The following is a 27212-nucleotide window of genomic DNA, read 5'->3' as shown; positions in this document are numbered from 1 at the left end:
TGTAACCCCCCCCCCACCATGGGGACACCTGAAACCCCACCTCTTTAAGGAATACCTAGGATAGGATAAGTAATCCCTCTCACCCCCCCTTTAAGATTTAGATGCACTATTGTAAAGTGACTGTTCCACTGGATGTCATAAGGTGAATGCACCAATTTGTAAGTCGCTCTGGATAAGAGCGTCTGCTAAATGACTTAAATGTAAATGGAAGTCGCTTGGGGTACATTAAACATGTGCTCTCTATACAATGAACAAAAATATCAACGCAACAATTTCAAAAACCTTTTACTAAATGACTGTTCATGTAAGGAAATCAGTCAACTGAGATAAATTAATTCGGCCCTAATCTATGAATATCGTGACTGGGAATACAGATATACATCTGTTGGTCACTGATACCTTAAATAAAAAGAAAACCAGTCAGTATCTGGTGTGGATCAGAAAACCAGTCAGTATCTGGTGTGGATCAGAAAACCAGTCAGTATCTGGTGTGGATCAGAAAACCAGTCAGTATCTGGTGTGGATCAGAGAACCAGTCAGTATCTGGTGTGGATCAGAAAACCAGTCAGTATCTGGTGTGGATCAGAAAACCAGTCAGTATCTGGCGTGGATCAGAAAACCAGTCAGTATCTGGTGTGGATCAGAAAACCAGTCAGTATCTGGTGTGGATCAGAAAACCAGTCAGTATCTGGTGTGACCATTTGCCTCATGCAGTGCAACACATCTCCTTCGCATAGAGTTGATCAGACTGTTGATTGTGGAATGTTGTCCCGTTCCTCTTCAATGGCTGTGTGAAGTTTCTGGAAATGGGCGGGAACTGGAACACGCAGTCGTACACGTCGATCCAGAGCATCCCAAACATGCTCAATTAGTGACATGTTTGGTGAGTATGTAGGCCATGGAAGAACTGGGACATTTTCAGCTTCCAGGAATTGTGTACAGATCCTTGCGACTTGGAGCTGTGTGTTATCATGCTGAAACATGAGGTGATGGAGGAGGATGAATGGCACGACAATGGGCCTCAGGGTCACGTCACGGTATCTTTGTGCATTCAAATTGCTATTGATAAATTGCAACCTTGTTCGTTGTCCGTAGCTTACGCCTGCCCATACCATAACCCCCCCACCATGGGGCTCTGTTCACAACGTTGACATCAGTAAACACCATACCATAACCCCCCCACCATGGGGCCCTCTTCACAACGTTGACATCAGTAAACACCATACCATAACCCCCCCACCATGGGGCCCTCTGTTCACAACGTTGACATCAGTAAACACCATACCATAACCCCCCCACCATGGGGCCCTCTGTTCAGTAAACACCCCCCACCATGGGGCCCTCTGTTCACAACCCCCCCCACCATGGGGCCCTCTGTTCACAACGTTGACATCAGTAAACACCATACCATAACCCCCCCACCCCCCACCAGGTACAGGTGAAACCGGGATTAATCCGTGAAGAGCACACCTTTGCAGCGTTGCAGTTGATTACGACGCCGAACTGCGGTCAGGGTAAAGACCCTGGTGAGGACAACGAGCTGTAGACCCTGGTGAGGACAACGAACTGTAGACCCTAGCGAGGACGACGAGCAGACGAGCTTCCCTGAGACGGTTATCCAGGAAAAGGAGAAACGCTCACTAACAGAGATGTAAATAAATCTGCACAACATTTGAGAGAAATCAGCTTTTTGTGCGTACAGAACATTTCTAGGATGAAACATGGGACCAACACTTTACATGTTGCGTTTATATATTTTAGTTCATTGTAGTATTCAGTGTGCACAGTACAAACACATCATGACTGGAAAGAGAGTAGAAAGCACTTGACTCACGCTTAGCAACGATTTTGTTGAAAATACTCCTGAGCTCAGATGCTGAAATCTCCATATCCTATTTACATAGAGAGAAAAGTATTTAAACTATGAAAAGGTACATTTTCCCAGTCAATAACTTATTATACATATTTTTGGCAGTGTCATATTATATATTTTATATATATACACACAAAATGGTCTATTATAAACTGGGTGGTTCAAGCCCTGAATTCTGATTGGCTGAAAGCCGTGGTATATCAGACTGTATACCACGGGTATGACTAAACATTTATTTCTACTGCTCTAATTACATTGGTAACCAGTTTGTGATAGCAATGGTCGGTAATAATACTTACATCTCCAGCTAGCTTAGTGAACAGGCCTCTGAAGCCAGCATCAACCTCCCCCTCGGGTACTGTATCCTACAGAGATACCGCCACGATGAGTCACATTGGAAAGTGAGAGAAGTGTAGAGTAGTGTAGTGTAGAGTAGAGTAGAGTAGAGTAGTGTAGTGTAGTGTAGCGTAGAGTAGACTAGTGTAGAGTAATGTAGTGTAGTGTAGTGTGGTGTAGTGTATTGTAGAGTAGTGTAGAGTAGTGTAGTGTAGAGTAGTGTTGCAGGTCGCAGTTGCAAATGAGAACCTGTTCTTAACTAGCCTACCTGGTTAAATAAAGGTGAAATAAAAAATAAATTTAAAAAAGTGTAGAGTAGTGTAGAGTAGAGTAGAGTAGAGTAGTGTAGAGTAGTGTAGATTAGAGTAGAGTAGTGTGTAGAGAGTGTAGAGTAGTAGTGTAGATTAGAGTAGTGTAGATTAGAGTAGAGTAGTGTAGAGTAGAGTAGTGTAGAGTAGTGTAGAGTAGAGTAGAGTAGTGTAGAGTAGAGTAGTGTAGAGTAGAGTAGTGTAGAGTAGAGTAGTGTAGAGTAGTGTAGTGTAGATTAGAGTAGTGTAGAGTAGTGTAGAGTAGAGTAGTGTAGAGTAGTGTAGAGTAGTGTAGAGTAGAGTAGTGTAGAGTAGAGTAGTGTAGAGTAGAGTAGTGTAGAGTAGTGTAGTGTAGATTAGAGTAGTGTAGAGTAGTGTAGAGTAGAGTAGTGTAGAGTAGTGTAGTGTAGATTAGAGTAGTGTAGAGTAGTGTAGTGTAGAGTATTGTAGAGTAGAGTAGAGTATTGTAGTGTAGAGTAGTGTAGAGTAGAGTAGTGTAGTGTAGAGTAGAGTATTGTAGTGTAGAGTAGTGTAGAGTATTGTAGAGTAGAGTAGAGTAGCGTAGAGTAGAGTAGTGTAGAGTGGTGTAGTGTAGTGTAGAGTAGTGTATTGTAGAGTAGTGTAGAGTAGAGTAGTGTATTGTAGAGTAGTGTAGTGTAGAGTAGTGTAGTGTAGAGTAGTGTAGAGTAGTGTAGAGTAGAGTAGTGTAGAGTAGTGTAGAGTAGTGTATTGTAGAGTAGTGTAGTGTAGAGTAGTGTAATGTAGAGTAGAGTAGAGTAGTGCAGAGTAGAGTAGTGCAGTGTAGAGTAGTGTAGTGTAGAGTAGTGCAGAGTAGAGTAATGTAGAGTAGTGTAGAGTAGAGTAATGTAGAGTAGTGTAGTGTAGAGTGGAGTAATGTAGAGTAGTGTAGAGTAGAGTAGTGTAGAGTAGAGTAGAGTAGTGCAGAGTAGAGTAATGTAGAGTAGTGTAGAGTATTGTAGTGTAGAGTAGAGTAATGTAGAGTAGTGTAGAGTAGTGTAGTGTAGAGTATAGTGCAGAGTATAGTGTAGTGTGGAGTAATGTAGAGAGTAGTGTAGAGTAGTGTAGTGTAGAGTATAGTGCAGAGTATAGTGTAGTGTGGTGTAGAGTAGTAGAGAGTAGTGTAGAGTAGTGTAGTGTAGAGTATAGTGTAGAGTATAGTGCAGAGTATAGTGCAGAGTATAGTGCAGAGTATAGTGCAGAGTATATTGTAGAGTAGTTTAGAGTAGAGTAGTGTAGATTAGAGTAGAGTAGTGTAGAGTAGTGTAGAGTAGTGTAGTGTAGAGTAGTGTAGTGTAGATTAGAGTAGTGTAGATTAGTGTAGAGTAGAGTAGAGTAGAGTAGTGTAGTGTAGTGTAGTGTAGTGTAGTGTAGTGTAGTGTAGTGTAGTGTAGTGTAGAGTAGTGTAGTGTAGATTAGAGTAGTGTAGAGTAGTGTAGTGTAGAGTATTGAGTATTGTAGAGTAGAGTATTGTAGAGTAGTGTAGAGTAGAGTAGAGTAGTGTAGAGTAGTGTAGAGTGGTGTAGTGTAGTGTAGAGTAGTGTAGAGTAGTGTATTGTAGAGTAGTGTAGAGTAGTGTAGAGTAGTGTAGTGTAGAGTAGAGTAGTGTATTGTAGAGTAGTGTAGTGTAGTGTAGAGTAGAGTAGTGTATTGTAGAGTAGTGTAGTGTAGAGTAGTGTAGAGTAGTGTATTGTAGAGTAGTGTAGAGTAGTGTAATGTAGAGTAGAGTAGTGTAGAGTAGAGTAGTGCAGAGTAGAGTAGTGTAGTGTAGAGTAGTGTAGAGTAGAGTAGAGTAGTGCAGAGTAGAGTAATGTAGAGTAGTGTAGTGTAGAGTGGAGTAATGTAGAGTAGTGTAGAGTAGAGTAGTGTAGAGTAGTGTAGTGTAGAGTATAGTGCAGAGTATAGTGTAGAATATAGTGTAGAGTATAGTGTAGAGTATGGTGTAGAGTAGTGCAGAGTAGAGTAGTGTAGTGTAGAGTATAGTGTAGTGTGGAGTAGAGTAGTGTAGAGTTGTGTAGAGTTGTGTAGAGTAGAGTAGTGTAGAGTAGTGTAGAGTAGAGTAGTGTAGAGTAATGTAGAGTAGTGTAGAGTAGTGTAGAGTAGTGTAGAGTAGTGCAGAGTATAGTGTAGAGTAGTGTAGAGTAGTGTAGAGTAGTGTAGAGTAGAGTAATGTAGAGTAGAGTAATGTAGAGTAGAGTAATGTAGAGTAGTGTAGTGTAGAGTAGAGAAGAGTAGTGTAGTGCAGAGTAGAGTAGTGGAGTAGTGTAGAGTAGTGTAGAGTAGTGTAGAGTATAGTGTAGAGTAGTGTAGTGTAGAGTAGTGTAGAGTAGTGTAGAGTAGTGTAGAGTATAGTGCAGAGTATAGTGTAGAGTATAGTGTAGAGTGTAGTGTAGTGTGGCGTGGAGTAGTAGAGAGTAGTGTAGAGTATAGTGTGGAGTAGAGTAGTAGAGAGTAGTGTAGAGTATAGTGTAGAGTGTGGTGTAGAGTAGTAGAGAGTAGTGTAGAGTATAGTGTAGAGTGTAGTGTGGTGTAGAGTAGTAGAGAGTAGTGTAGAGTAGTGCAGTGTATAGTGTAGAGTATAGTGTAGCGTATAGTGTAGCGTATAGTGTAGCGTAGTGTAGAGTAGTGTAGTGTAGAGTATAGTGTAGTGTAGTGTGGAGTAGAGTAGTGTAGAGTATAGTGTAGAGTAGTAGAGCGTAGTGCAGAGTAGTGTAGAGCATAGTGCAGAGTATAGTGCAGAGTATAGTGCGGAGTATAGTGTGGTGTGGTGTAGAGTAGTGTAGAGTAGAGTCATGTAGTGTAGAGTAGTGTAGAGTAGAGTAGTGTAGAGTAATGTAGTGTAGTGTAGAGTAATGTAGTGTAGAATTGTTTCTTACATCCTCTAGTTCTGCCTTAACAGGGTCGTCACAGGGCCTGACAAAAATAAAAATAATTACAAAAATAAACACATTTATCTTTGACCAGCCCTGATATTTTCAAACCTAGAGTATCTCCACACACACACACACACACACACACACACACACACACACACACACACACACACACACACACACACACACACACACACACACACACACACACACACACACACACACACACACACACACAGAGAGAGATGCTTACAGTGTCTCGGCCTGTTTCTCGGAGAACACTCGTAGGCAGAAGTCCCCGTTCAGGTTGGCCTCGAAGGTAGAGGGGACTATGAGATACTCTCCTGGGGGCAGTTTGAAGCGGGTGCTGACCTCTCTCAGGTTGATGAAGGTCTCCGAACGGGCCGTCTGGGCGTGAGACAGGAAGTAGTTCTTATCCAGGTGGACCTCCCGCTGGCCGTGGAACTGTTCTGGCACCTGGGATTAGAGAGCAAGGAGACACAAGCAGATGAAATCAGAAACACAATCAGAAACACATAGATAACAAACGATAACATTTGTTACTGTTCTTACTCAATGCATCAAACAGACAGAAAACTAAATCAACAACTACACAAAACAATATTTGGATACAGTTGTAGATATACTGGGAGAGTATATTTGTATATAGTTGTAGATATACTGGGAGAGAGTATATTTGTATATTTGTATGTAGATATACTGGGAGAGAGTATATTTGTATATTTGTATGTAGATATACTGGGAGAGAGTATATTTGTATATAGTTGTAGATATACTGGGAGAGTATATTTGGATGTAGATATACTGGGAGAGAGTATATTTGTATATAGTTGTAGATATACTGGGAGAGAGTATATTTGTATATAGTTGTAGATATACTGGGAGAGAGTATATTTGTATATAGTTGTAGATATAGTTGTAGATATACTGGGAGAGTATATTTGTATATAGATGTAGATATACTGGGAGAGAGTATATTTGTATATAGTTGTAGATATACTGGGAGAGTATATTTGGATGTAGATATACTGGGAGAGAGTATATTTGTATATAGTTGTAGATATACTGGGAGAGTATATTTGTATATAGTTGTAGATATACTAGGAGAGAGTATATTTGTATATAGATGTAGATATACTGGGAGAGAGTATATTTGTATATAGTTGTAGATATACTGGGGAGAGTATATTTGTATATAGTTGTAGATATACTGGGAGAGTATATTTGTATATATTGTATATAGTTGTAGGTATACTAGGAGAGTATATTTGTATATAGTTGTAGATATACTGGGAGAGAGTATATTTGTATATAGTTGTAGATATACTGGGAGAGTATATTTGTATATATTGTATATAGTTGTAGGTATACTAGGAGAGTATATTTGTATATAGTTGTAGATATACTGGGAGAGAGTATATTTGTATATAGTTGTAGATATACTGGGAGAGAGTATATTTGTATATAGTTGTAGATGTACTGGGAGAGTATATTTGTATATAATGTATATAGTTGTAGATATACTAGGAGAGTATATTTGTATATAGTTGTAGATATACTGGGAGAGAGTATATTTGTATATAGTTGTAGATATAGTTGTAGATATACTGGGAGAGTATATTTGTATATATTGTATATAGTTGTAGGTATACTAGGAGAGTATATTTGTATATAGTTGTAGATATACTGGGAGAGTATATTTGTATATAGTTGTAGATATACTAGGAGAGTATATTTGTATATAGTTGTAGATATACTGGGAGAGAGTATATTTGTATATAGTTGTAGATATAGTTGTAGATATACTGGGAGAGTATATTTGTATATAGATGTAGATATACTGGGAGAGAGTATATTTGTATATAGTTGTAGATATACTGGGAGAGTATATTTGGATGTAGATATACTGGGAGAGAGTATATTTGTATATAGTTGTAGATATACTAGGAGAGAGTATATTTGTATATAGTTGTAGATATACTGGGAGAGTATATTTGGATGTAGATATACTGGGAGAGAGTATATTTGTATATAGATGTAGATATACTGGGAGAGAGTATATTTGTATATAGTTGTAGATATACTAGGAGAGTATATTTGTATATAGTTGTAGATATACTGGGAGAGAGTATATTTGTATATAGTTGTAGATATACTGGGAGAGTATATTTGTATATATTGTATATAGTTGTAGGTATACTAGGAGAGTATATTTGTATATAGTTGTAGATATACTGGGAGAGAGTATATTTGTATATAGTTGTAGATATACTGGGAGAGAGTATATTTGTATATAGTTGTAGATGTACTGGGAGAGTATATTTGTATATATTGTATATAGTTGTAGATATACTGGGAGAGTATATTTGTATATAGTTGTAGATATACTGGGAGAGTATATTTGTATATAGTTGTAGATATACTGGGAGAGTATATTTGTATATAGTTGTAGATATACTGGGAGAGTATATTTGGATGTAGATATACTGGGAGAGAGTATATTTGTATATAGTTGTAGATATACTGGGAGAGAGTATATTTGTATATAGTTGTAGATATACTGGGAGAGTATATTTGTATATATTGTATATAGTTGTAGGTATACTAGGAGAGTATATTTGTATATAGTTGTAGATCTACTGGGAGAGTATATTTGTATATAGTTGTAGATATACTGGGAGAGAGTATATTTGTATATAGTTGTAGATATACTAGGAGAGAGTATATTTGTATATATTGTATATAGTTGTAGGTATACTAGGAGAGTATATTTGTATATAGTTGTAGATATACTGGGAGAGTATATTTGTATATATTGTATATAGTTGTAGGTATACTAGGAGAGTATATTTGTATATAGTTGTAGATATACTGGGAGAGTATATTTGTATATATCGTATATAGTTGTAGATATACTAGGAGAGTATATTTGTATATAGTTGTAGATATACTGGGAGAGTATATTTGTATATATTGTATATAGTTGTAGGTATACTAGGAGAGTATATTTGTATATAGTTGTAGATATACTGGGAGAGAGTATATTTGTATATAGTTGTAGATATACTGGGAGAGAGTATATTTGTATATAGTTGTAGATGTACTGGGAGAGTATATTTGTATATATTGTATATAGTTGTAGATATACTAGGAGAGTATATTTGTATATAGTTGTAGATATACTGGGAGAGAGTATATTTGTATATAGTTGTAGATATAGTTGTAGATATACTGGGAGAGTATATTTGTATATATTGTATATAGTTGTAGGTATACTAGGAGAGTATATTTGTATATAGTTGTAGATATACTGGGAGAGTATATTTGTATATAGTTGTAGATATACTAGGAGAGTATATTTGTATATAGTTGTAGATATACTGGGAGAGAGTATATTTGTATATAGTTGTAGATATACTGGGAGAGTATATTTGTATATAGATGTAGATATACTGGGAGAGAGTATATTTGTATATAGTTGTAGATATACTGGGAGAGTATATTTGGATGTAGATATACTGGGAGAGAGTATATTTGTATATAGTTGTAGATATACTAGGAGAGAGTATATTTGTATATAGTTGTAGATATACTAGGAGAGTATATTTGGATGTAGATATACTGGGAGAGAGTATATTTGTATATAGATGTAGATATACTGGGAGAGAGTATATTTGTATATAGTTGTAGATATACTAGGAGAGTATATTTGTATATAGTTGTAGATATACTGGGAGAGTATATTTGTATATAGTTGTAGATATACTGGGAGAGAGTATATTTGTATATAGTTGTAGATATACTGGGAGAGTATATTTGTATATATTGTATATAGTTGTAGGTATACTAGGAGAGTATATTTGTATATAGTTGTAGATATACTGGGAGAGAGTATATTTGTATATAGTTGTAGATATACTGGGAGAGTATATTTGTATATAGTTGTAGATATACTGGGAGAGTATATTTGGATGTAGATATACTGGGAGAGAGTATATTTGTATATAGTTGTAGATATACTAGGAGAGAGTATATTTGTATATAGATGTAGATATACTGGGAGAGAGTATATTTGTATATAGTTGTAGATATACTGGGAGAGAGTATATTTGTATATAGTTGTAGATATACTGGGAGAGTATATTTGTATATATTGTATATAGTTGTAGGTATACTAGGAGAGTATATTTGTATATAGTTGTAGATCTACTGGGAGAGTATATTTGTATATAGTTGTAGATATACTGGTAGAGAGTATATTTGTATATAGTTGTAGATATACTAGGAGAGAGTATATTTGTATATAGTTGTAGATATACTAGGAGAGAGTATATTTGTATATATTGTATATAGTTGTAGGTATACTAGGAGAGTATATTTGTATATAGTTGTAGATATACTGGGAGAGTATATTTGTATATATCGTATATAGTTGTAGATATACTGGGAGAGTATATTTGTATATATTGTATATAGTTGTAGGTATACTAGGAGAGTATATTTGTATATAGTTGTAGATATACTGGGAGAGTATATTTGTATATATCGTATATAGTTGTAGATATACTAGGAGAGTATATTTGTATATAGTTGTAGATATACTGGGAGAGTATATTTGTATATATCGTATATAGTTGTAGATATACTGGGAGAGTATATTTGTATATATCGTATATAGTTGTAGATATACTGGGAGAGTATCTGATACATACGACACAGAGTGAATGTTCTAATGCACATATGTCAGAGTCAAGGCCCGCGGGCCACATCCGGCCCGCGAGAAGGTTTTTTACGGCCCCTGGGATGATCTTGATTTATTATTAGAACCGGCCCGCAGACCGCAGCAAGCCGGCAGCCCGCAGATCTTTTACACGCACCAATACTACATTTCCCACAATGCAACGGTGACGCACCGAGCAGTAGGCTGCTTCATTTCAATATTTATTGGCACAGCAGTTGTCAGCATCACAGTAAAATTAACTTTCAGAAACCCATCAAAAATGGCAAAACGGAAGGTGGACACTGAGAACCGGGGGTTTCAAACAAGGTGGGAGTCGGAGTATTTGTTCACGGAGGTAGCTGGAAAACCTGTGTGTCTTCTGTGTGGAGAAAGTGTGGCGGTACTGAAAGAGTATAATCTGAGACGACATTATGAAACGAAACACGCGGACAAAAACAAGAATATGGACATGGAACAAAGGCTACAAAAGGCAGAGGAATTAAAACGAGGCCTCAAATCTCGACAGGCTCTGTTCAAAAAAGCCAAATCACAAGGCCAGGCTGCTGTCAAGGCCAGTTTTATTTTGGCAGAAGAGATCGCTAAATCAGCCCGGCCATTTACGGAGGGGGATTTCATCAAAAACTGCATGATTAAAGTTTGTGACGAAGTTTGCCCAGAAAAAAGGCAACTCTTTTTAAATGTGAGTCTGAGCAGAAACACCATTGCCGAGAGAGTAGACCAGTTGTCCATCAATCTAAAAGAGCAGCTTGTGAAAAAGGGAAAAGATTTCATTGCATATTCCTTGGCTGTGGATGAGAGCACCGACATTTCTGACATTGCCCAGTTGTCAATTTTCATCCGCGGAGTGGACTCCAGCCTAAGCGTGACAGAGGAGTTTTTGGCTTTACGTCCTATGCATGGCACAACTACGGGGCATGATTTGTATGAAGATGTGTCAAGATGTGTAAATGAGATGGAGCTGCCTTGGGAAAAACTCGTGGGTTTGACAACCGACGGAGCACCTGCGATGTGTGGACACAGGAGCGGACTGGTTGCGAAGATACGGGAAAAGATGCAAGAGGAAAACGCGACAGGTGAGCTGACAGCTTATCATTGTATCATACACCAGGAAGCGTTGTGCGGTAAAGCCTTGAAAATGGAGCATGTAATGAGCATCATCACGCGCACAGTTAACTTTATCAGAGCCAAAGGTTTGAATCACCGCCAGTTCAAGGCATTTCTGACGGAGTTAGAAACGGAGCATGGTGATTTGCCTTATCACACAGAGGTGCGATGGCTAAGCCAGGGAAAGGTGCTTCAAAGATGTTTCGAGCTTCGTGAGGAGATTTGTCTGTTCTTGGACAGCAAAGGGAAAGACACAACACAACTCCGAGACGAAATGTTTCTGTGTGAAATGGCTTTTCTGTGTGACATTACGAGTCATCTGAATGCAATGAACTTGCAGCTGCAGGGTCGGGATCGTGTCATCTCTGATATGTACAGTACAGTGAAGGCATTTAAAACCAAACTGACTCTGTGGGAGACGCAGATGCGGAAAGAAAATTTGAGCCACTTTCCCAGCTGCCAGACCATGAAAGAGAAGCTCTCTACCAGTGCGTTCCCGAGCGCACAGTTGGCTGATAAAATAGGTATGCTTGCCGCTGACTTTCGACGCCGATTTGCTGACTTTGAAGCACAAAAAGCAGGTTGGAACTGCTCGGTAACCCATTTGCTGTTGACGTGGAAAGCTCACCACCAAACCTCCAAATGGAGTTGATTGACCTCCAATGCAATGATGCACTGAGGGCAAAATATGCGGCAGTGGGTGCTGCGGAGTTCGCCCGTTTCCTCCCTGACACAATGCCCCAGCTGCGCATCCAGGCTGCTCAAACGTTGTCTATGTTTGGCAGCACATACCTGTGTGAACAACTGTTTTCTTTGATGAACTTGAACAAAACATCACACAGAAGTCGACTTACTGCTGAACACCTCCACTCAATTCTGAGGATTTCCTCAGCTCAGAGCCTTACCCCGAACATTGATGAACTTGTGGAAAAGATGGGACACCACCAAGTATCACCCTCAACCTCAAACAAGTGAACATTACTGTGCAATCACATATTTAGAGTTTTTACTCAGTTCAAGTTTAAAAGTTAAAGTTTAATATTTGTTTTCACTGCATGTTACTTCTCCTTAAACAAAGTGTTGTTTTTGATTAATAGATTTTTGCACTTTATTTTATTGTATTTCAATCCAATTATATTTTAAAAATATTTCAGTTGAGTGGATGATAGAAAATTGCTATTATTGTTTTTTTCTTTGAAGTAAATTTAGCCCACTTTTGCTAAAATAGAAAATATAGGCTACTGATGGTGCCTTGAATACCGGTTTCTTTCATTTAATGTTCATGTTATGGGGATTTTTATATAAAGGAAATTTGTCTTTTGTGTCTGTTGAAAATTAAAGATTACTGACAGAGCCATAAGAAAATATTGCTTTATTTATCTGATCATATTGGAATATATTTGTTAGGTTTTCAGTAGGTTCAATTAGGTTCACTAGACTATATGCGTCATTTAAAATTTTTTCAATGAACATTCGAACAGTCCGGCCCTCGGCTTGTAGCTAAATTTTTTATTTGGCCCTCCGTCCATTTGACTTTGACACCCCTGTTCTAATGGATACAATCATCATCATATGTTATGAGCCCCACCTCATAGATGGCGAATCCGATGGTGTGCATGTCCTCTCCTGCTTTCCTCATCCGTCTTCTGTTCTTCTGAATGAGTCCCACCACGAAGCTACAGCCCACCTCATCATCCCCCGGGTCGTCATCCTCTTCCTCCAGCTTGATCTTGAACTGGGGATTCATCCAGAACGTGTCTGTAGGGAACCCGGATTGACAAAGGTCAGGGTGAGGGAGTGAGACTGCATGTTGTGTGGCTGGTGCTCATATGTAAAAGAGTGGAAATTCGATCCCCACCTGCGAACAAACTAACAACACTTTAATGTAACTCAAAGAAGCACCATCAATACCACTGACCCAGAGAAGACGAGGTGTTTCAGGGTCTTCCTAGAGAAGACGAGGTGTTTCAGGGTCTTTCTAGAGAAGACGAGGTGTTTCAGGGTCTTCCTAGAGAAGACGAGGTGTTTCAGGGTCTTCCTAGAGAAGACGAGGTGTTTCAGGGTCTTCCTAGAGAAGAACGAGGTGTTTCAGGGTCTTCCTAGAGAAGACGAGGTGTTTCAGGGTCTTCCTAGAGAAGACGAGGTGTTTCAGGGTCTTCCTAGAGAAGACGAGGTGTTTCAGGGTCTTCCTAGAGAAGACGAGGTGTTTCAGGGTCTTCCTAGAGAAGACGAGGTGTTTCAGGGTCTTCCTAGAGAAGACGAGGTGTTTCAGGGTCTTCCTAGAGAAGACGAGGTGTTTCAGGGTCTTCCTAGAGAAGACGAGGTGTTTCAGGGTCTTCCTAGAGAAGACGAGGTGTTTCAGGGTCTTCCTAGAGAAGACGAGGTGTTTCAGGGTCTTCCTAGAGAAGACGAGGTGTTTCAGGGTCTTCCTTGAGAAGACGAGGTGTTTCAGGGTCTTCCTTGAGAAGACGAGGTGTTTCAGGGTCTAGGTCATCTGATCTCACAGAAGAATACTGGTGCACATACCTAACTAGTGTTCCTGCATACTGCAGTTAGACTTACAGGGGTTGTTCCTGCATACTGCAGTTAGACTTACAAGGGTTGTTCCTGCATACTGCAGTTAGACTTACAGGGGTTGTTCCTGCATACTGCAGTTAGACTTACAAGGGTTGTTCCTGCATACTGCAGTTAGACTTACAGGGGTTGTTCCTGCATACTGCAGTTAGACTTACAGGGGTTGTTCCTGCATACTGCAGTTAGACTTACAGGGGTTGTTCCGGCATCCTCCTGCGGTTGATCCTTTCCTCCAGGCCCCATCGTAGTTAGACACGCTCCAGTGTTTAATGTCATCAGTGGTCAGTGTGTCAGGGGTCAAAGTGCAGAGCTCCAGACGATGGTAGTGCCTCGTGAAGTCAGAGAAGGACATCCTGTAAAAAATAATAAAACACCAAGTCTGTGAAATATACAGACTTACAAATAAACAGATCGCAAATAAACAGATCGCAAAGCAGTACAGATAAAACCTCTTAACCAAACAGACACTGAGGATAATGAGCACACAACGTCTATTACGTCTACTATAAGGGAGATATGACAGATACTGAACAGACACAGGAGATGTAATGATGAAGTCATTACGGCCTGGCTTCCTGGACCCAGATAAAGTCTTGGACCAACAAAAAAAAGCGGAGATTCTCTATTGAAAGTTCTTTTTACTCGGTTAAATCTAGGTCCGGGAAACTGGTCCTATCAGTTCGGTATTGATGAAGTTACCAGAACTCTCCATCGTCTGCCTTCACGTTGTCCCGCTCAGAAACATCCACGTTGTTCCACTCAGAGGAGCTGGAGAAAGAGAGAGAAGAACCACCTGTTACACTCAATTTAAATTATCTGAGAAAGATTTACTAGATTCATGTTGAACCAAGTGACTGGAAACTGGAAAGCATCAGGGTTCGGGGGTGGGGGGGTCAATTAGTCAATCAATCTTTCCTTCTCAAGACGATAGCCTTTGTTTTTTTGTCTCCCCCCACTTTGGTTCTGAAATCCTCATCAACCCCAAATTAACTTGACATTTTCGCAGATTGAGATTTTGAGCTGGTAATATATTTTAGGGTGAGTCCCTCCCTCCAAAGACCCTCCTCATTAGTGATTAAGGATCCATATGTTTTGCTGCAGGCCTTACAATTGCTATGCAATTGCTACTGTTGCTATGTGTCTAAAAACTCTTGTCACTATAAGTTGCACAAGCCATCTATATCTTTGTGGTCCTGGCTGTTGTGAGAGTGTGCTTTTGCAGGCTGGGTCTGAGTCAGACTGAAACTCGATAAAGAGAAGTAACAACTGTCTGGTTTTGACATGTTGATCTTGTGTGACAGTGGACCAATGAATTCAGAGAAGCTACTGTACTCAGGTTTCTTTATAAAGGTAACCTCAGCTTATTGATACACACATACATTGACGTGGTTCTGTAGCTCAGTTGGTAGAGCATGGCGCTTGTAACGCCAGGGTAGTGGGTTCGATTCCAGGGACCACCCATACGTAGAATGTATGCACACATGACTGTAAGTCGCTTTGGATAAAAGCGTCTGCTAAATGGCATATTATTATTATTATTATTAATACCACCAGGGAGTGATAACATGTATATAAATCAGCCCTTCGGGTGCAGAACTCACTGGGAAACATGGTGCTGTGTTCCCATGGTCAACTTCTGTCTGCAATTCCATTAATAAAGGAATGATTGATTTACTTAAAGATATTGGCTGAATGCTAATTTCACCAATGAGCCAATGATTGACATTCAGGGGACTGAGAGGAATCATTCAGGGGACTGAGATGCATATCATTCAGGGACGTATCCATCATTCAGTATCAATCATTCAGGGGATAATGCATATCATTCAGGGGACTGAGACGCATATCATTCAGGGGACTGAGATGCATATCATTCAGGGGACTGATGCATATCATTCAGGGGACTGATGCATATCATTCAGGGGACTGATGCATATCATTCAGGGGACTGAGATGCATATCATTCAGGGGACTGAGATGCATATCATTCAGGGGACTGATGCATATCATTCAGGGGACTGAGATGCGTATCATTCAGGGGACTGATGCATATCATTCAGGGGACTGAGACGCATATCATTCAGGGGACTGAGATGCATATCATTCAGGGGACTGAGATCAGGGGACGTATCATTCAGGGGACTGATGCATATCATTCAGGGGACTGATGCATATCATTCATTCAGGGGACTGAGACGCATATCATTCAGATGGGACTGATGCATATCATTCAGGGGACTGAGCATATCATTCAGGGGCTGAGATGTATCATTTCTTATCATTCAGGGACTGTGCATATCATTCAGGGGACTGAGTCCATATCTCCACTGTTCATTCAGGGACTGAGGTTCATTCAGGGGACTGATGCTCATTCAGGGGACTGATGACAGGGGACAGCATATCATTCAGGGGACTGAGATGCATATCATTCAGGGGACTTGCGGCCACGGTAGTTCACCTGGTTTAGAAAGGTCATCATACAGTAGTTAGACCCTGCTTTGGGTTCAGACAGATCTCATACACTACGAGGGTTAGACTGGTCCAAGATCTGTTTGTGCTCTATAGCCAACTCATATGGCCGTTGGCCGCTAGGGGGTTGGCCGCTAGAGGGTTGGCCGCTAGGGGGTTGGCCGCTAGAGGGTTGGCCGCTAGGGGGTTGGCCGCTAGGGGGTTGGCCGCTAGGGGGTTGGCCGCTAGGGGGTTGGCCGCTAGGGGGTTGGCCGCTAGGGGGTTGGCCGCTAGGGGGTTGGCCGCTAGGGGGTTGGCCGCTAGGGGGTTGGCCGCTAGAGGGTTGGCCGCTAGGGGGTTGGCCGCTAGGGGTTGGCCGCTAGGGGTTGGCCACTAGGGGGTTGGCCGCTAGGGGTTGGCCGCTAGGGGTTGGCCGCTAGGGGTTGGCCGCTAGGGGTTGGCCGCTAGGGGGGTTGGCCGCTAGGGGTTGGCCGCTAGGGGTTGGGCTAGGGGTTAGGGGTTGGCCACTAGAGGGTTGGCCGCTAGGGGTTGGGGCTAGGGGTTGGCCGCTAGGGGTTGGCCGCTAGGGGGTTGGCCTAGGGGGTTGGCCGCTAGGGGTTGGCCGCTAGGGGTTGGCCGCTAGGGGGTTGGCCGCTAGGGGGTTGGCCGCTAGGGGGTTGGCCGCTAGGGGGTTGGCCGCTAGGGGGTTGGCCGCTAGGGGGTTGGCCACTAGGGGGTTGGCCACTAGGGGGTTGGCCACTAGGGGGTTGGCTGTAAAGAACAAACAGAGCAGTGACCAGGCTCGGATAGTGTGGATATAATGTATCAGATATTGTCTGATGTTACCTCGATAGCCCCGGTCAGAGAGTAGGCGTGTCCTTTCACCAGCTTCTGATAGGTGATGGCCTCCGAGTCTGCCTGGCTGGTGATCTGGAGAGACAGGGAACCACAAACTCTAACTAAACCACGACCAAACTAAATATAACACTCTGATAACAGCTGGACCAAGTAGCTCACAGAACCTACAATAATTACCCATGGAGATTCATGATTCAACTTGCTCTTTAGTCCAGGACTAGAATTAATCTGTGTCCAGGTAACCCCCTCCGAATGTCTACTGCATTTAACCTTCTCACAAACACGCAACCTTCTCACAAACACGCATCACAAACACGCAACCTTCTCACAAACACGCAACCTTCTCACAAACACGCATCACAAACACGCAATCTTCTCACAAACAAGCAACCTTCTCACAAACACGCAACCTTCTCACAAACACGCATCACAAACACGCAACCTTCTCACAAACACGCAACCTTCTCACAAACACGCAACCTTCTCACAAACACGCAACCTTCTCACAAACACGCAACCTTCTCACAAACACGCATCACAAACACGCATCACAAACACGCAACCTTCTAACAAACACGCATCACAAACACGCAACCTTCTCACAAACACGCAACCTTCTCACAAACACGCATCACAAACACGCAACCTTCTCACAAACACGCAACCTTCTCACAAACACGCAACCTTCTCACAAACACGCATCACAAACACGCAACCTTCTCAAAAACACGCAACCTTCTCACAAACACGCAACCTTCTCACAAACACGCAACCTTCTCACAAACACGCAACCTTCTCACAAACACGCAACCTTCTCACAAACACGCAACCTTCTCACAAACACGCATCACAAACACGCAACCTTCTCACAAACACGCGTCACAAACACGCAACCTTCTCACAAACACGCGTCACAAACACGCAACCTTCTCACAAACACGCAACCTTCTCACAAACACGCAACCTTCTCACAAACACGCAACCTTCTCACAAACACGCAACCTTCTCAAAAACACGCAAACTTCTCAAAAACACGCAACCTTCTCAAAAACACGCAACCTTCTCAAAAACACGCAACCTTCTCAAAAACACGCAACCAACGTTTTTACCAAAGTCACTTGCCTTAGTTAAATGCACTGTGCCACTGAATGTCAGTAAAACCTCATATAGATAATATCCCGTCCTTCACTGCATATTTATTTTGCTCCATTATTTTTATCTCTACTTTGCACATTCTTCCACTGCAAATCTACCATTCCAGTGTTTTAGTTGCTATATTGTATTTACTTTGCCACCATGGCCTTTTTTTGGCCTTTACCTCCCTTCTCACCTGATTTGCTCACATTGTATATAGACTTGTTTATACTGTATTATTGACTGTATGTTTGTTTTACTCCATGTGTAACTCTGTGTTGTTGTATCTGTCGAACTGCTTTGCTTTATCTTGGCCAGGTCGTAATTGTAAATGAGAACTTGTTCTCAACTAGCCACCTGGTTAAATAAAGGTGAAATAAATAAATAAATAAAAATGTAACAGTGACTGTCTCCTTTAAATTTGTGTCTTGTACCAGAGGCTCTAATCCAGAGGCTCTAATCCAGAGGCTCTAATCCAGAGGCTCTAATCCAGAGCGATTTAAACCAAAACAGGGAAAACAATGTTTACATTACACATGGCAAATAAACCTGAAACTGGATAATAACATTCTGAAGTCATACGCACATCGATGGAGCAGCCCAGCAGAGCTCCAGAGGCCAGGGCTTTCCTGATAATCTGGAACAGGTTGGAGGGAGCCTTCTTCAGGTCATAGTTCTCTGCTATCCCTCCTGTAAAGTCCTCAAAGCCCTCAGTGGTGGAGCCCCCTGACAGAGCCTCATAGCATCCATTCACCCTGAGAGAGAGAAAGACAGAGAGAGAGAGAGACAGAGAGAGAGACAGACACAGAGAGAGAGAGAGAGACAGAGAGAGAGAGACAGAGAGAGAGAGAGACAGAGAGAGACACAGAGAGAGACACAGAGAGAGAGAGACAGAGAGAGAGAGAGACAGAGAGAGACAGACAGAGAGAGACAAGCAGAGAGACAGGAATGGTGACAGACCAGAGGAGAGAGAGACAAACCATTAGAAACCAGATAAACATAAAGGCATCATGACATAAGTCCTAGGTGTTTTGTATCGTGGTGAGTGATGCCCCTTACTAGGTGTTTTGTATCGTGGTGAGTGATGCCCCTTACTAGGTGTTTTGTATCGTGGTGAGTGATGCCCCTTACTAGGTGTTTTGTATCGTGGTGAGTGATGCCCCTTACTATGTGTTGTGTATCGTGGTGAGTGATGCCCCTTACTAGGTGTTTTGTATCGTGGTGAGTGATGCCCCTTACTAGGTGTTTTGTATCGTGGTGAGTGATGCCCCTTACTATGTGTTGTGTATCGTGGTGAGTGATGCCCTTTACTATGTGTTGTGTATCGTGGTGAGTGATGTCCTTTACTATGTGTAGTGTATCGTGGTGAGTGATGTCCTTTACTATGTGTTGTGTATCGTGGTGAGTGATGTCCTTTACTATGTGTAGTGTATCGTGGTGAGTGATGTCCCTTACTAGGTGTTGTATCGTGGTGAGTGATGTCCCTTACTAGGTGTTGTGTATCGTGGTGAGTGATGCCCCTTACTAGGTGTTGTGTATCGTGGTGAGTGATGTCCCTTACTATGTGTAGTGTACACTAGGTGTTTTGTATCGTGGTGAGTGATGTCCCTTACTATGTGTTGTGTATCGTGGTGAGTGATGCCCCTTACTTGGCGTAGGCCTTCTCCAGTAGGGCGCTCCAGAACTCAGAGCCCTGAGCTGAGTGAACAAACAACAGCTCTCCATCCTTCGCCGGCAGCCGGTCGTCAATCACCACGTCCACCCACTCACCAAACTGCCAGAACTGAAGAGGACCACAACAGACAACATTCAGGCTAGATGAAAGAATGAATCTGCTGAACTCAAGCCATTTTGTTTCAGAGGCTCTATGTGACAGATGTTGTTGTCTGGATATTGTTTATGTATGGAATATAAATTAAATCACTGATCTATAGCTGCTCAGTCAGTCATAAAGACACAAAGGGAAATTATATATCAGAAGACTATTCTGTTGTTGTTATTGTAAACTGGCAGTTAACCAGTTAACCAGTTAACCAGTTATCCAGTTAACCAGTTATCCAGTTAACCAGTTATCCAGTTATCCAGTTAACCAGTTATCCAGTTATCCAGTTAACCAGTTATCCTGTTAACCAGTTATCCTGTTATCCTGTTAACCAGTTATCCAGTTATCCTTTAGCCCAGAGCAGCATCAGGCCATAGGGAGGCTGAGAAGTAAACACACAAAACCAAATCCCCCTGGATCTATGACGCTCTGACTCACTCTGGTTTCCTCCTCTCTGACCCAAACTTTCCACAAACCACACCTCTCACTGGGGCCTCTCAGCAGTAACACAACGGCCCATCTGGCTGAAGTAAAACCAGAATGTAACAACACAGCCCCTCCGCTTCCATGCCTGAGAAGGAATGTCCTGAAATAACCTTGATATCCACAAGGGTGGAAGGGACGAAGGGATTGTTTCTAGACAAGGCTGATACGCTTAAGAGAAAGGCCTCTCCTCTCCTAGTGGTAGTGTTGACAGAGAGCAGCCTCTCCTACTGGTAGTGTTGACAGAGAGCAGCCTCTCCTCTCCTCTCCTAGTGGTAGTGTTGACAGAGAGCAGCCTCTCCTCTCCTCTCCTAGTGGTAGTGTTGACAGAGAGCAGCCTCTCCTCTCCTAGTGGTAGTGTTGACAGAGAGCAGCCTCTCCTCTCCTCTCCTAGTGGTTGTGTTGACAGAGAGCAGCCTCTCCTCTCCTAGTGGTAGTGTTGACAGAGAGCAGCCTCTCCTCTCCTCTCCTAGTGGTAGTGTTGACAGTGTTGAGAGCAGCCTCTCCTCTCCTAGTAGTAGTGTTAGCAGCCTGTTGACAGTGTTGAGAGCAGCCTCTCCTCTCCTAGTGGTAGTGTTGACAGAGAGCAGCCTCCTCTCCTCTCCTAGTGGTAGTGTTGACAGAGAGCAGCCTCTCCTCTCCTAGTGGTAGTGTTGACAGAGAGCAGCCTCTCCTCTCCTAGTGGTAGTGTTGACAGAGAGCAGCCTCTCCTCTCCTAGTGGTAGTGTTGACAGAGAGCAGCCTCTCCTCTCCTAGTGGTAGTGTTGACAGTGTTGAGAGCAGCCTCTCCTCTCCTAGTGGTAGTGTTGACAGAGAGCAGCCTCTCCTCTCCTAGTGGTAGTGTTGACAGAGAGCAGCCTCTCCTCTCCTAGTGGTAGTGTTGACAGAGAGCAGCCTCTCCTCTCCTAGTGGTAGTGTTGACAGAGAGCAGCCTCTCCTCTCCTAGTGGTAGTGTTGACAGAGAGCAGCCTCTCCTCTCCTAGTGGTAGTGTTGACAGAGAGCAGCCTCTCCTCTCCTAGTGGTAGTGTTGACAGAGAGCAGCCTCTCCTCTCCTAGTGGTAGTGTTGACAGAGAGCAGCCTCTCCTCTCCTAGTGGTAGTGTTGACAGAGAGCAGCCTCTCCTCTCCTAGTGGTAGTGTTGACAGAGAGCAGCCTCTCCTCTCCTAGTGGTAGTGTTGACAGAGAGCAGCCTCTCCTCTCCTAGTGGTAGTGTTGACAGAGAGCAGCCTCTCCTCTCCTAGTGGTAGTGTTGACAGAGAGCAGCCTCTCCTCTCCTAGTGGTAGTGTTGACAGAGAGCAGCCTCTCCTCTCCTAGTGGTAGTGTTGACAGAGAGCAGCCTCTCCTCTCCTCTCCTAGTGGTAGTGTTGACAGAGAGCAGCCTCTCCTCTCCTAGTGGTAGTGTTGACAGAGAGCAGCCTCTCCTCTCCTCTCCTAGTGGTAGTGTTGACAGAGAGCAGCCTCTCCTCTCCTCTCCTAGTGGTAGTGTTGACAGAGAGCAGCCTCTCCTCTCCTCTCCTAGTGGTAGTGTTGACAGAGAGCAGCCTCTCCTCTCCTAGTGGTAGTGTTGACAGAGAGCAGCCTCTCCTCTCCTAGTGGTAGTGTTGACAGAGAGCAGCCTCTCCTCTCCTAGTGGTAGTGTTGACAGAGAGCAGCCTCTCCTCTCCTCTCCTAGTGGTAGTGTTGACAGAGAGCAGCCTCTCCTCTCCTAGTGGTAGTGTTGACAGAGAGCAGCCTCTCCTCTCCTAGTGGTAGTGTTGACAGAGAGCAGCCTCTCCTCTCCTCTCCTAGTGGTAGTGTTGACAGAGAGCAGCCTCTCCTCTCCTAGTGGTAGTGTTGACAGAGAGCAGCCTCCTCTCCTCTCCTAGTGGTAGTGTTGACAGAGAGCAGCCTCTCCTCTCCTCTCCTAGTGGTAGTGTTGAGAGAGCAGCAGCCTCTCCTCTCCTAGTGGTAGTGTTGACAGAGAGCAGCCTCTCCTCTCCTAGTGGTAGTGTTGACAGAGAGCAGCCTCTCCTCTCTCCTAGTGGTAGTGTTGACAGAGAGCAGCCTCTCCTCTCCTAGTGGTAGTGTTGACAGAGAGCAGCCTCTCCTCTCCTAGTGGTAGTGTTGACAGAGAGCAGCCTCTCCTCTCCTAGTGGTAGTGTTGACAGAGAGCAGCCTCTCCTCTCCTCTCCTAGTGGTAGTGTTGACAGAGAGCAGCCCTCTCTCCTCTCTCTCCTAGTGGTAGTGTTGACAGAGAGCAGCCTCTCCTCTCCTCTCCTAGTGGTAGTGTTGACAGAGAGCAGCCTCTCCTCTCCTCTCCTAGTGGTAGTGTTGACAGAGAGCAGCCTCTCCTCTCCTCTCCTAGTGGTTGTGTTGACAGAGAGCAGCCTCTCCTCTCCTCTCCTAGTGGTAGTGTTGACAGAGAGCAGCCTCTCCTCTCCTAGTGGTAGTGTTGACAGAGAGCAGCCTCTCCTCTCCTCTCCTAGTGGTTGTGTTGACAGAGAGCAGCCTCTCCTCTCCTAGTGGTAGTGTTGACAGAGAGCAGCCTCTCCTCTCCTAGTGGTAGTGTTAACAGAGAGCAGCCTCTCCTCTCCTCTCCTAGTGGTAGTGTTGACAGAGAGCAGCCTCTCCTCTCCTAGTGGTAGTGTTGACAGAGAGCAGCCTCTCCTCTCCTAGTGGTAGTGTTGACAGAGCAGCTAGTGGCCTCTCTCCTCTCCTAGTGGTAGTGTTGACAGAGAGCAGCCTCTCCTCTCCTCTCCTAGTGGTAGTGTTGACAGAGAGCAGCCTCTCCTCTCCTCTCCTAGTGGTAGTGTTGACAGAGAGCAGCCTCTCCTCTCCTAGTGGTAGTGTTGACAGAGAGCAGCCTCTCCTCTCTCCTAGTGGTAGTGTTGACAGAGAGCAGCCTCTCCCTCCTCTCCTAGTGGTAGTGTTGACAGAGAGCAGCCTCTCCTCTCCTCTCCTAGTGGTAGTGTTGACAGAGAGCAGCCTCCTCTCCTCTCCTAGTGGTAGTGTTGACAGAGAGCAGCCTCTCCTCTCCTCTCCTAGTGGTAGTGTTGACAGAGAGCAGCCTCTCCTCTCCTAGTGGTAGTGTTGACAGAGAGCAGCCTCTCCTCTCCTAGTGGTAGTGTTGACAGAGAGCAGCCTCTCCTCTCCTAGTGGTAGTGTTGACAGAGAGCAGCCTCTCCTCTCCTCTCCTAGTGGTAGTGTTGACAGAGAGCAGCCTCTCCTCTCCTAGTGGTAGTGTTGACAGAGAGCAGCCTCTCCTCTCCTAGTGGTAGTGTTGACAGAGAGCAGCCTCTCCTCTCCTAGTGGTAGTGTTGACAGAGAGCAGCCTCTCCTCTCCTCTCCTAGTGGTAGTGTTGACAGAGAGCAGCCTCTCCTCTCCTCTCCTAGTGGTAGTGTTGACAGAGAGCAGCCTCTCCCTCCTCTCCTAGTGGTAGTGTTGACAGAGAGCAGCCTCTCCTCTCCTCTCCTAGTGGTTGTGTTGACAGAGAGCAACCTCTCCTCTCCTAGTGGTAGTGTTGACAGAGAGCAGCCTCTCCTCTCCTCTCCTAGTGGTAGTGTTGACAGAGAGCAACCTCTCCTCTCCTCTCCTAGTGGTAGTGTTGACAGAGAGCAGCCTCTCCTCTCCTACTGGTAGTGTTGACAGAGAGCAGCCTCTCCTCTCCTACTGGTAGTGTTGACAGAGAGCAACCTCTCCTCTCCTCTCCTAGTGGTAGTGTTGACAGAGAGAAACCTCTCCTCTCCTAGTGGTAGTGTTGACAGAGAGCAGCCTCTCCTCTCCTACTGGTAGTGTTGACAGAGAGCAACCTCTCCTCTCCTCTCCTAGTGGTAGTGTTGACAGAGAGCAGCCTCTCCTCTCCTCTCCTAGTGGTAGTGTTGACAGAGAGCAGCCTCTCCCCTCCTAGTGGTAGTGTTGACAGAGAGCAGCCTCTCCTCTCCTAGTGGTAGTGTTGACAGAGAGCAGCCTCTCCTCTCCTCTCCTAGTGGTAGTGTTGACAGAGAGCAGCCTCTCCTCTCCTCTCCTAGTGGTAGTGTTGACAGAGAGCAGCCTCTCCTCTCCTAGTGGTAGTGTTGACAGAGAGCAGCCTCTCCTCTCCTAGTGGTTGTGTTGACAGAGAGCAGCCTCTCCTCTCCTCTCCTAGTGGTAGTGTTGACAGAGAGCAGCCTCTCCTCTCCTAGTGGTAGTGTTGACAGAGAGCAGCCTCTCCTCTCCTCTCCTAGTGGTTGTGTTGACAGAGAGCAGCCTCTCCTCTCCTAGTGGTAGTGTTGACAGAGAGCAGCCTCTCCTCTCCTAGTGGTAGTGTTAACAGAGAGCAGCCTCTCCTCTCCTCTCCTAGTGGTAGTGTTGACAGAGAGCAGCCTCTCCTCTCCTAGTGGTAGTGTTGACAGAGAGCAGCCTCTCCTCTCCTCTCCTAGTGGTAGTGTTGACAGAGAGCAGCCTCTCCTCTCCTCTCCTAGTGGTAGTGTTGACAGAGAGCAGCCTCTCCCCTCCTCTCCTAGTGGTAGTGTTGACAGAGAGCAGCCTCTCCTCTCCTCTTCTAGTGGTTGTGTTGACAGAGAGCAACCTCTCCTCTCCTAGTGGTAGTGTTGACAGAGAGCAGCCTCTCCTCTCCTCTCCTAGTGGTAGTGTTGACAGAGAGCAACCTCTCCTCTCCTCTCCTAGTGGTAGTGTTGACAGAGAGCAGCCTCTCCTCTCCTACTGGTAGTGTTGACAGAGAGCAGCCTCTCCTCTCCTACTGGTAGTGTTGACAGAGAGCAACCTCTCCTCTCCTCTCCTAGTGGTAGTGTTGACAGAGAGAAACCTCTCCTCTCCTAGTGGTAGTGTTGACAGAGAGCAGCCTCTCCTCTCCTACTGGTAGTGTTGACAGAGAGCAACCTCTCCTCTCCTCTCCTAGTGGTAGTGTTGACAGAGAGCAGCCTCTCCTCTCCTCTCCTAGTGGTAGTGTTGACAGAGAGCAGCCTCTGACAGAGAGCAGCCTCTCCTCTCCTAGTGGTAGTGTTGACAGAGAGCAGCCTCTCCTCTCCTCTCCTAGTGGTAGTGTTGACAGAGAGCAGCCTCTCCTCTCCTCTCCTAGTGGTAGTGTTGACAGAGAGCAGCCTCTCCTCTCCTAGTGGTAGTGTTGACAGAGAGCAGCCTCTCCTCTCCTAGTGGTAGTGTTGACAGAGAGCAGCCTCTCCTCTCCTAGTGGTAGTGTTGACAGAGAGCAGCCTCTCCTCTCCTAGTGGTAGTGTTGACAGAGAGCAGCCTCTCCTCTCCTAGTGGTAGTGTTGACAGAGAGCAGCCTCTCCTCTCCTAGTGGTAGTGTTGACAGAGAGCAGCCTCTCCTCTCCTCTCCTAGTGGTAGTGTTGACAGAGAGCAGCCTCTCCTCTCCTAGTGGTAGTGTTGACAGAGAGCAGCCTCTCCTCTCCTCTCCTAGTGGTAGTGTTGACAGAGAGCAGCCTCTCCTCTCCTAGTGGTAGTGTTGACAGAGAGCAGCCTCTCCTCTCCTAGTGGTAGTGTTGACAGAGAGCAGCCTCTCCTCTCCTAGTGGTAGTGTTGACAGAGAGCAGCCTCTCCTCTCCTAGTGGTAGTGTTGACAGAGAGCAGCCTCTCCTCTCCTAGTGGTAGTGTTGACAGAGAGCAGCCTCTCCTCTCCTAGTGGTAGTGTTGACAGAGAGCAGCCTCTCCTCTCCTAGTGGTAGTGTTGACAGAGAGCACCCTCTCCTCTCCTCTCCTAGTGGTAGTGTTGACAGAGAGCAGCCTCTCCTCTCCTCTCCTAGTGGTAGTGTTGACAGAGAGCAGCCTCTCCTCTCCTCTCCTAGTGGTAGTGTTGACAGAGAGCAGCCTCTCCTCTCCTCTCCTAGTGGTAGTGTTAACAGAGAGCAGCCTCTCCTCTCCTAGTGGTTGTGTTGACAGAGAGCAGCCTCTCCTCTCCTAGTGGTAGTGTTGACAGAGAGCAGCCTCTCCTCTCCTCTCCTAGTGGTTGTGTTGACAGAGAGCAGCCTCTCCTCTCCTAGTGGTAGTGTTGACAGAGAGCAGCCTCTCCTCTCCTAGTGGTAGTGTTGACAGAGAGCAACCTCTCCTCTCCTAGTGGTAGTGTTGACAGAGAGCAGCCTCTCCTCTCCTCTCCTAGTGGTAGTGTTGACAGAGAGCAGCCTCTCCTCTCCTCTCCTAGTGGTAGTGTTGACAGAGAGCAGCCTCTCCCCTCCTCTCCTAGTGGTAGTGTTGACAGAGAGCAGCCTCTCCTCTCCTAGTGGTTGTGTTGACAGAGAGCAGCCTCTCCTCTCCTAGTGGTAGTGTTGACAGAGAGCAGCCTCTCCTCTCCTCTCCTAGTGGTAGTGTTGACAGAGAGCAGCCTCTCCTCTCCTCTCCTAGTGGTAGTGTTGACAGAGAGCAGCCTCTCCTCTCCTAGTGGTAGTGTTGACAGAGAGCAGCCTCTCCTCTCCTCTCCTAGTGGTAGTGTTGACAGAGAGCAGCCTCTCCTCTCCTCTCCTAGTGGTAGTGTTGACAGAGGGCAGCCTCTCCTCTCCTAGTGGTAGTGTTGACAGAGAGCAGCCTCTCCTCTCCTAGTGGTAGTGTTGACAGAGGGCAGCCTCTCCTCTCCTAGTGGTAGTGTTGACAGAGAGCAGCCTCTCCTCTCCTAGTGGTAGTGTT

At 44.4% G+C, this 27212-nt stretch overlaps 1 protein-coding gene across 1 annotated transcript in view; it reads right to left on the bottom strand.

The window, feature by feature from the left end:
- LOC124039071 (calpain-2 catalytic subunit-like) overlaps window positions 1–27212 on the bottom strand; it is a 64450-nt gene that overhangs the window by 16779 nt on the left and 20459 nt on the right. Inside the window, exons 5-15 of the mRNA XM_046354952.1 lie at window positions 19938–20071; window positions 18875–19043; window positions 17143–17226; window positions 16291–16306; window positions 14548–14656; window positions 14041–14201; window positions 12863–13032; window positions 5662–5885; window positions 5412–5448; window positions 2173–2238; window positions 1835–1892 (exon numbers count right to left, since the gene is read on the bottom strand). Of these exons, the coding sequence (XP_046210908.1) occupies window positions 1835–1892; window positions 2173–2238; window positions 5412–5448; window positions 5662–5885; window positions 12863–13032; window positions 14041–14201; window positions 14548–14656; window positions 16291–16306; window positions 17143–17226; window positions 18875–19043; window positions 19938–20071 (1228 nt within the window). The remainder of the gene's footprint in view (window positions 1–1834; window positions 1893–2172; window positions 2239–5411; window positions 5449–5661; window positions 5886–12862; window positions 13033–14040; window positions 14202–14547; window positions 14657–16290; window positions 16307–17142; window positions 17227–18874; window positions 19044–19937; window positions 20072–27212) is intronic.

The sequence above is a fragment of the Oncorhynchus gorbuscha genome, linkage group LG07, assembly GCF_021184085.1.
Source record: "Oncorhynchus gorbuscha isolate QuinsamMale2020 ecotype Even-year linkage group LG07, OgorEven_v1.0, whole genome shotgun sequence".
Taxonomy (NCBI): domain Eukaryota; kingdom Metazoa; phylum Chordata; class Actinopteri; order Salmoniformes; family Salmonidae; genus Oncorhynchus; species Oncorhynchus gorbuscha.
The sequence above is the reverse complement of the archived record's forward strand: the minus strand, read 5'-3'. Positions and strand labels throughout refer to the sequence as shown.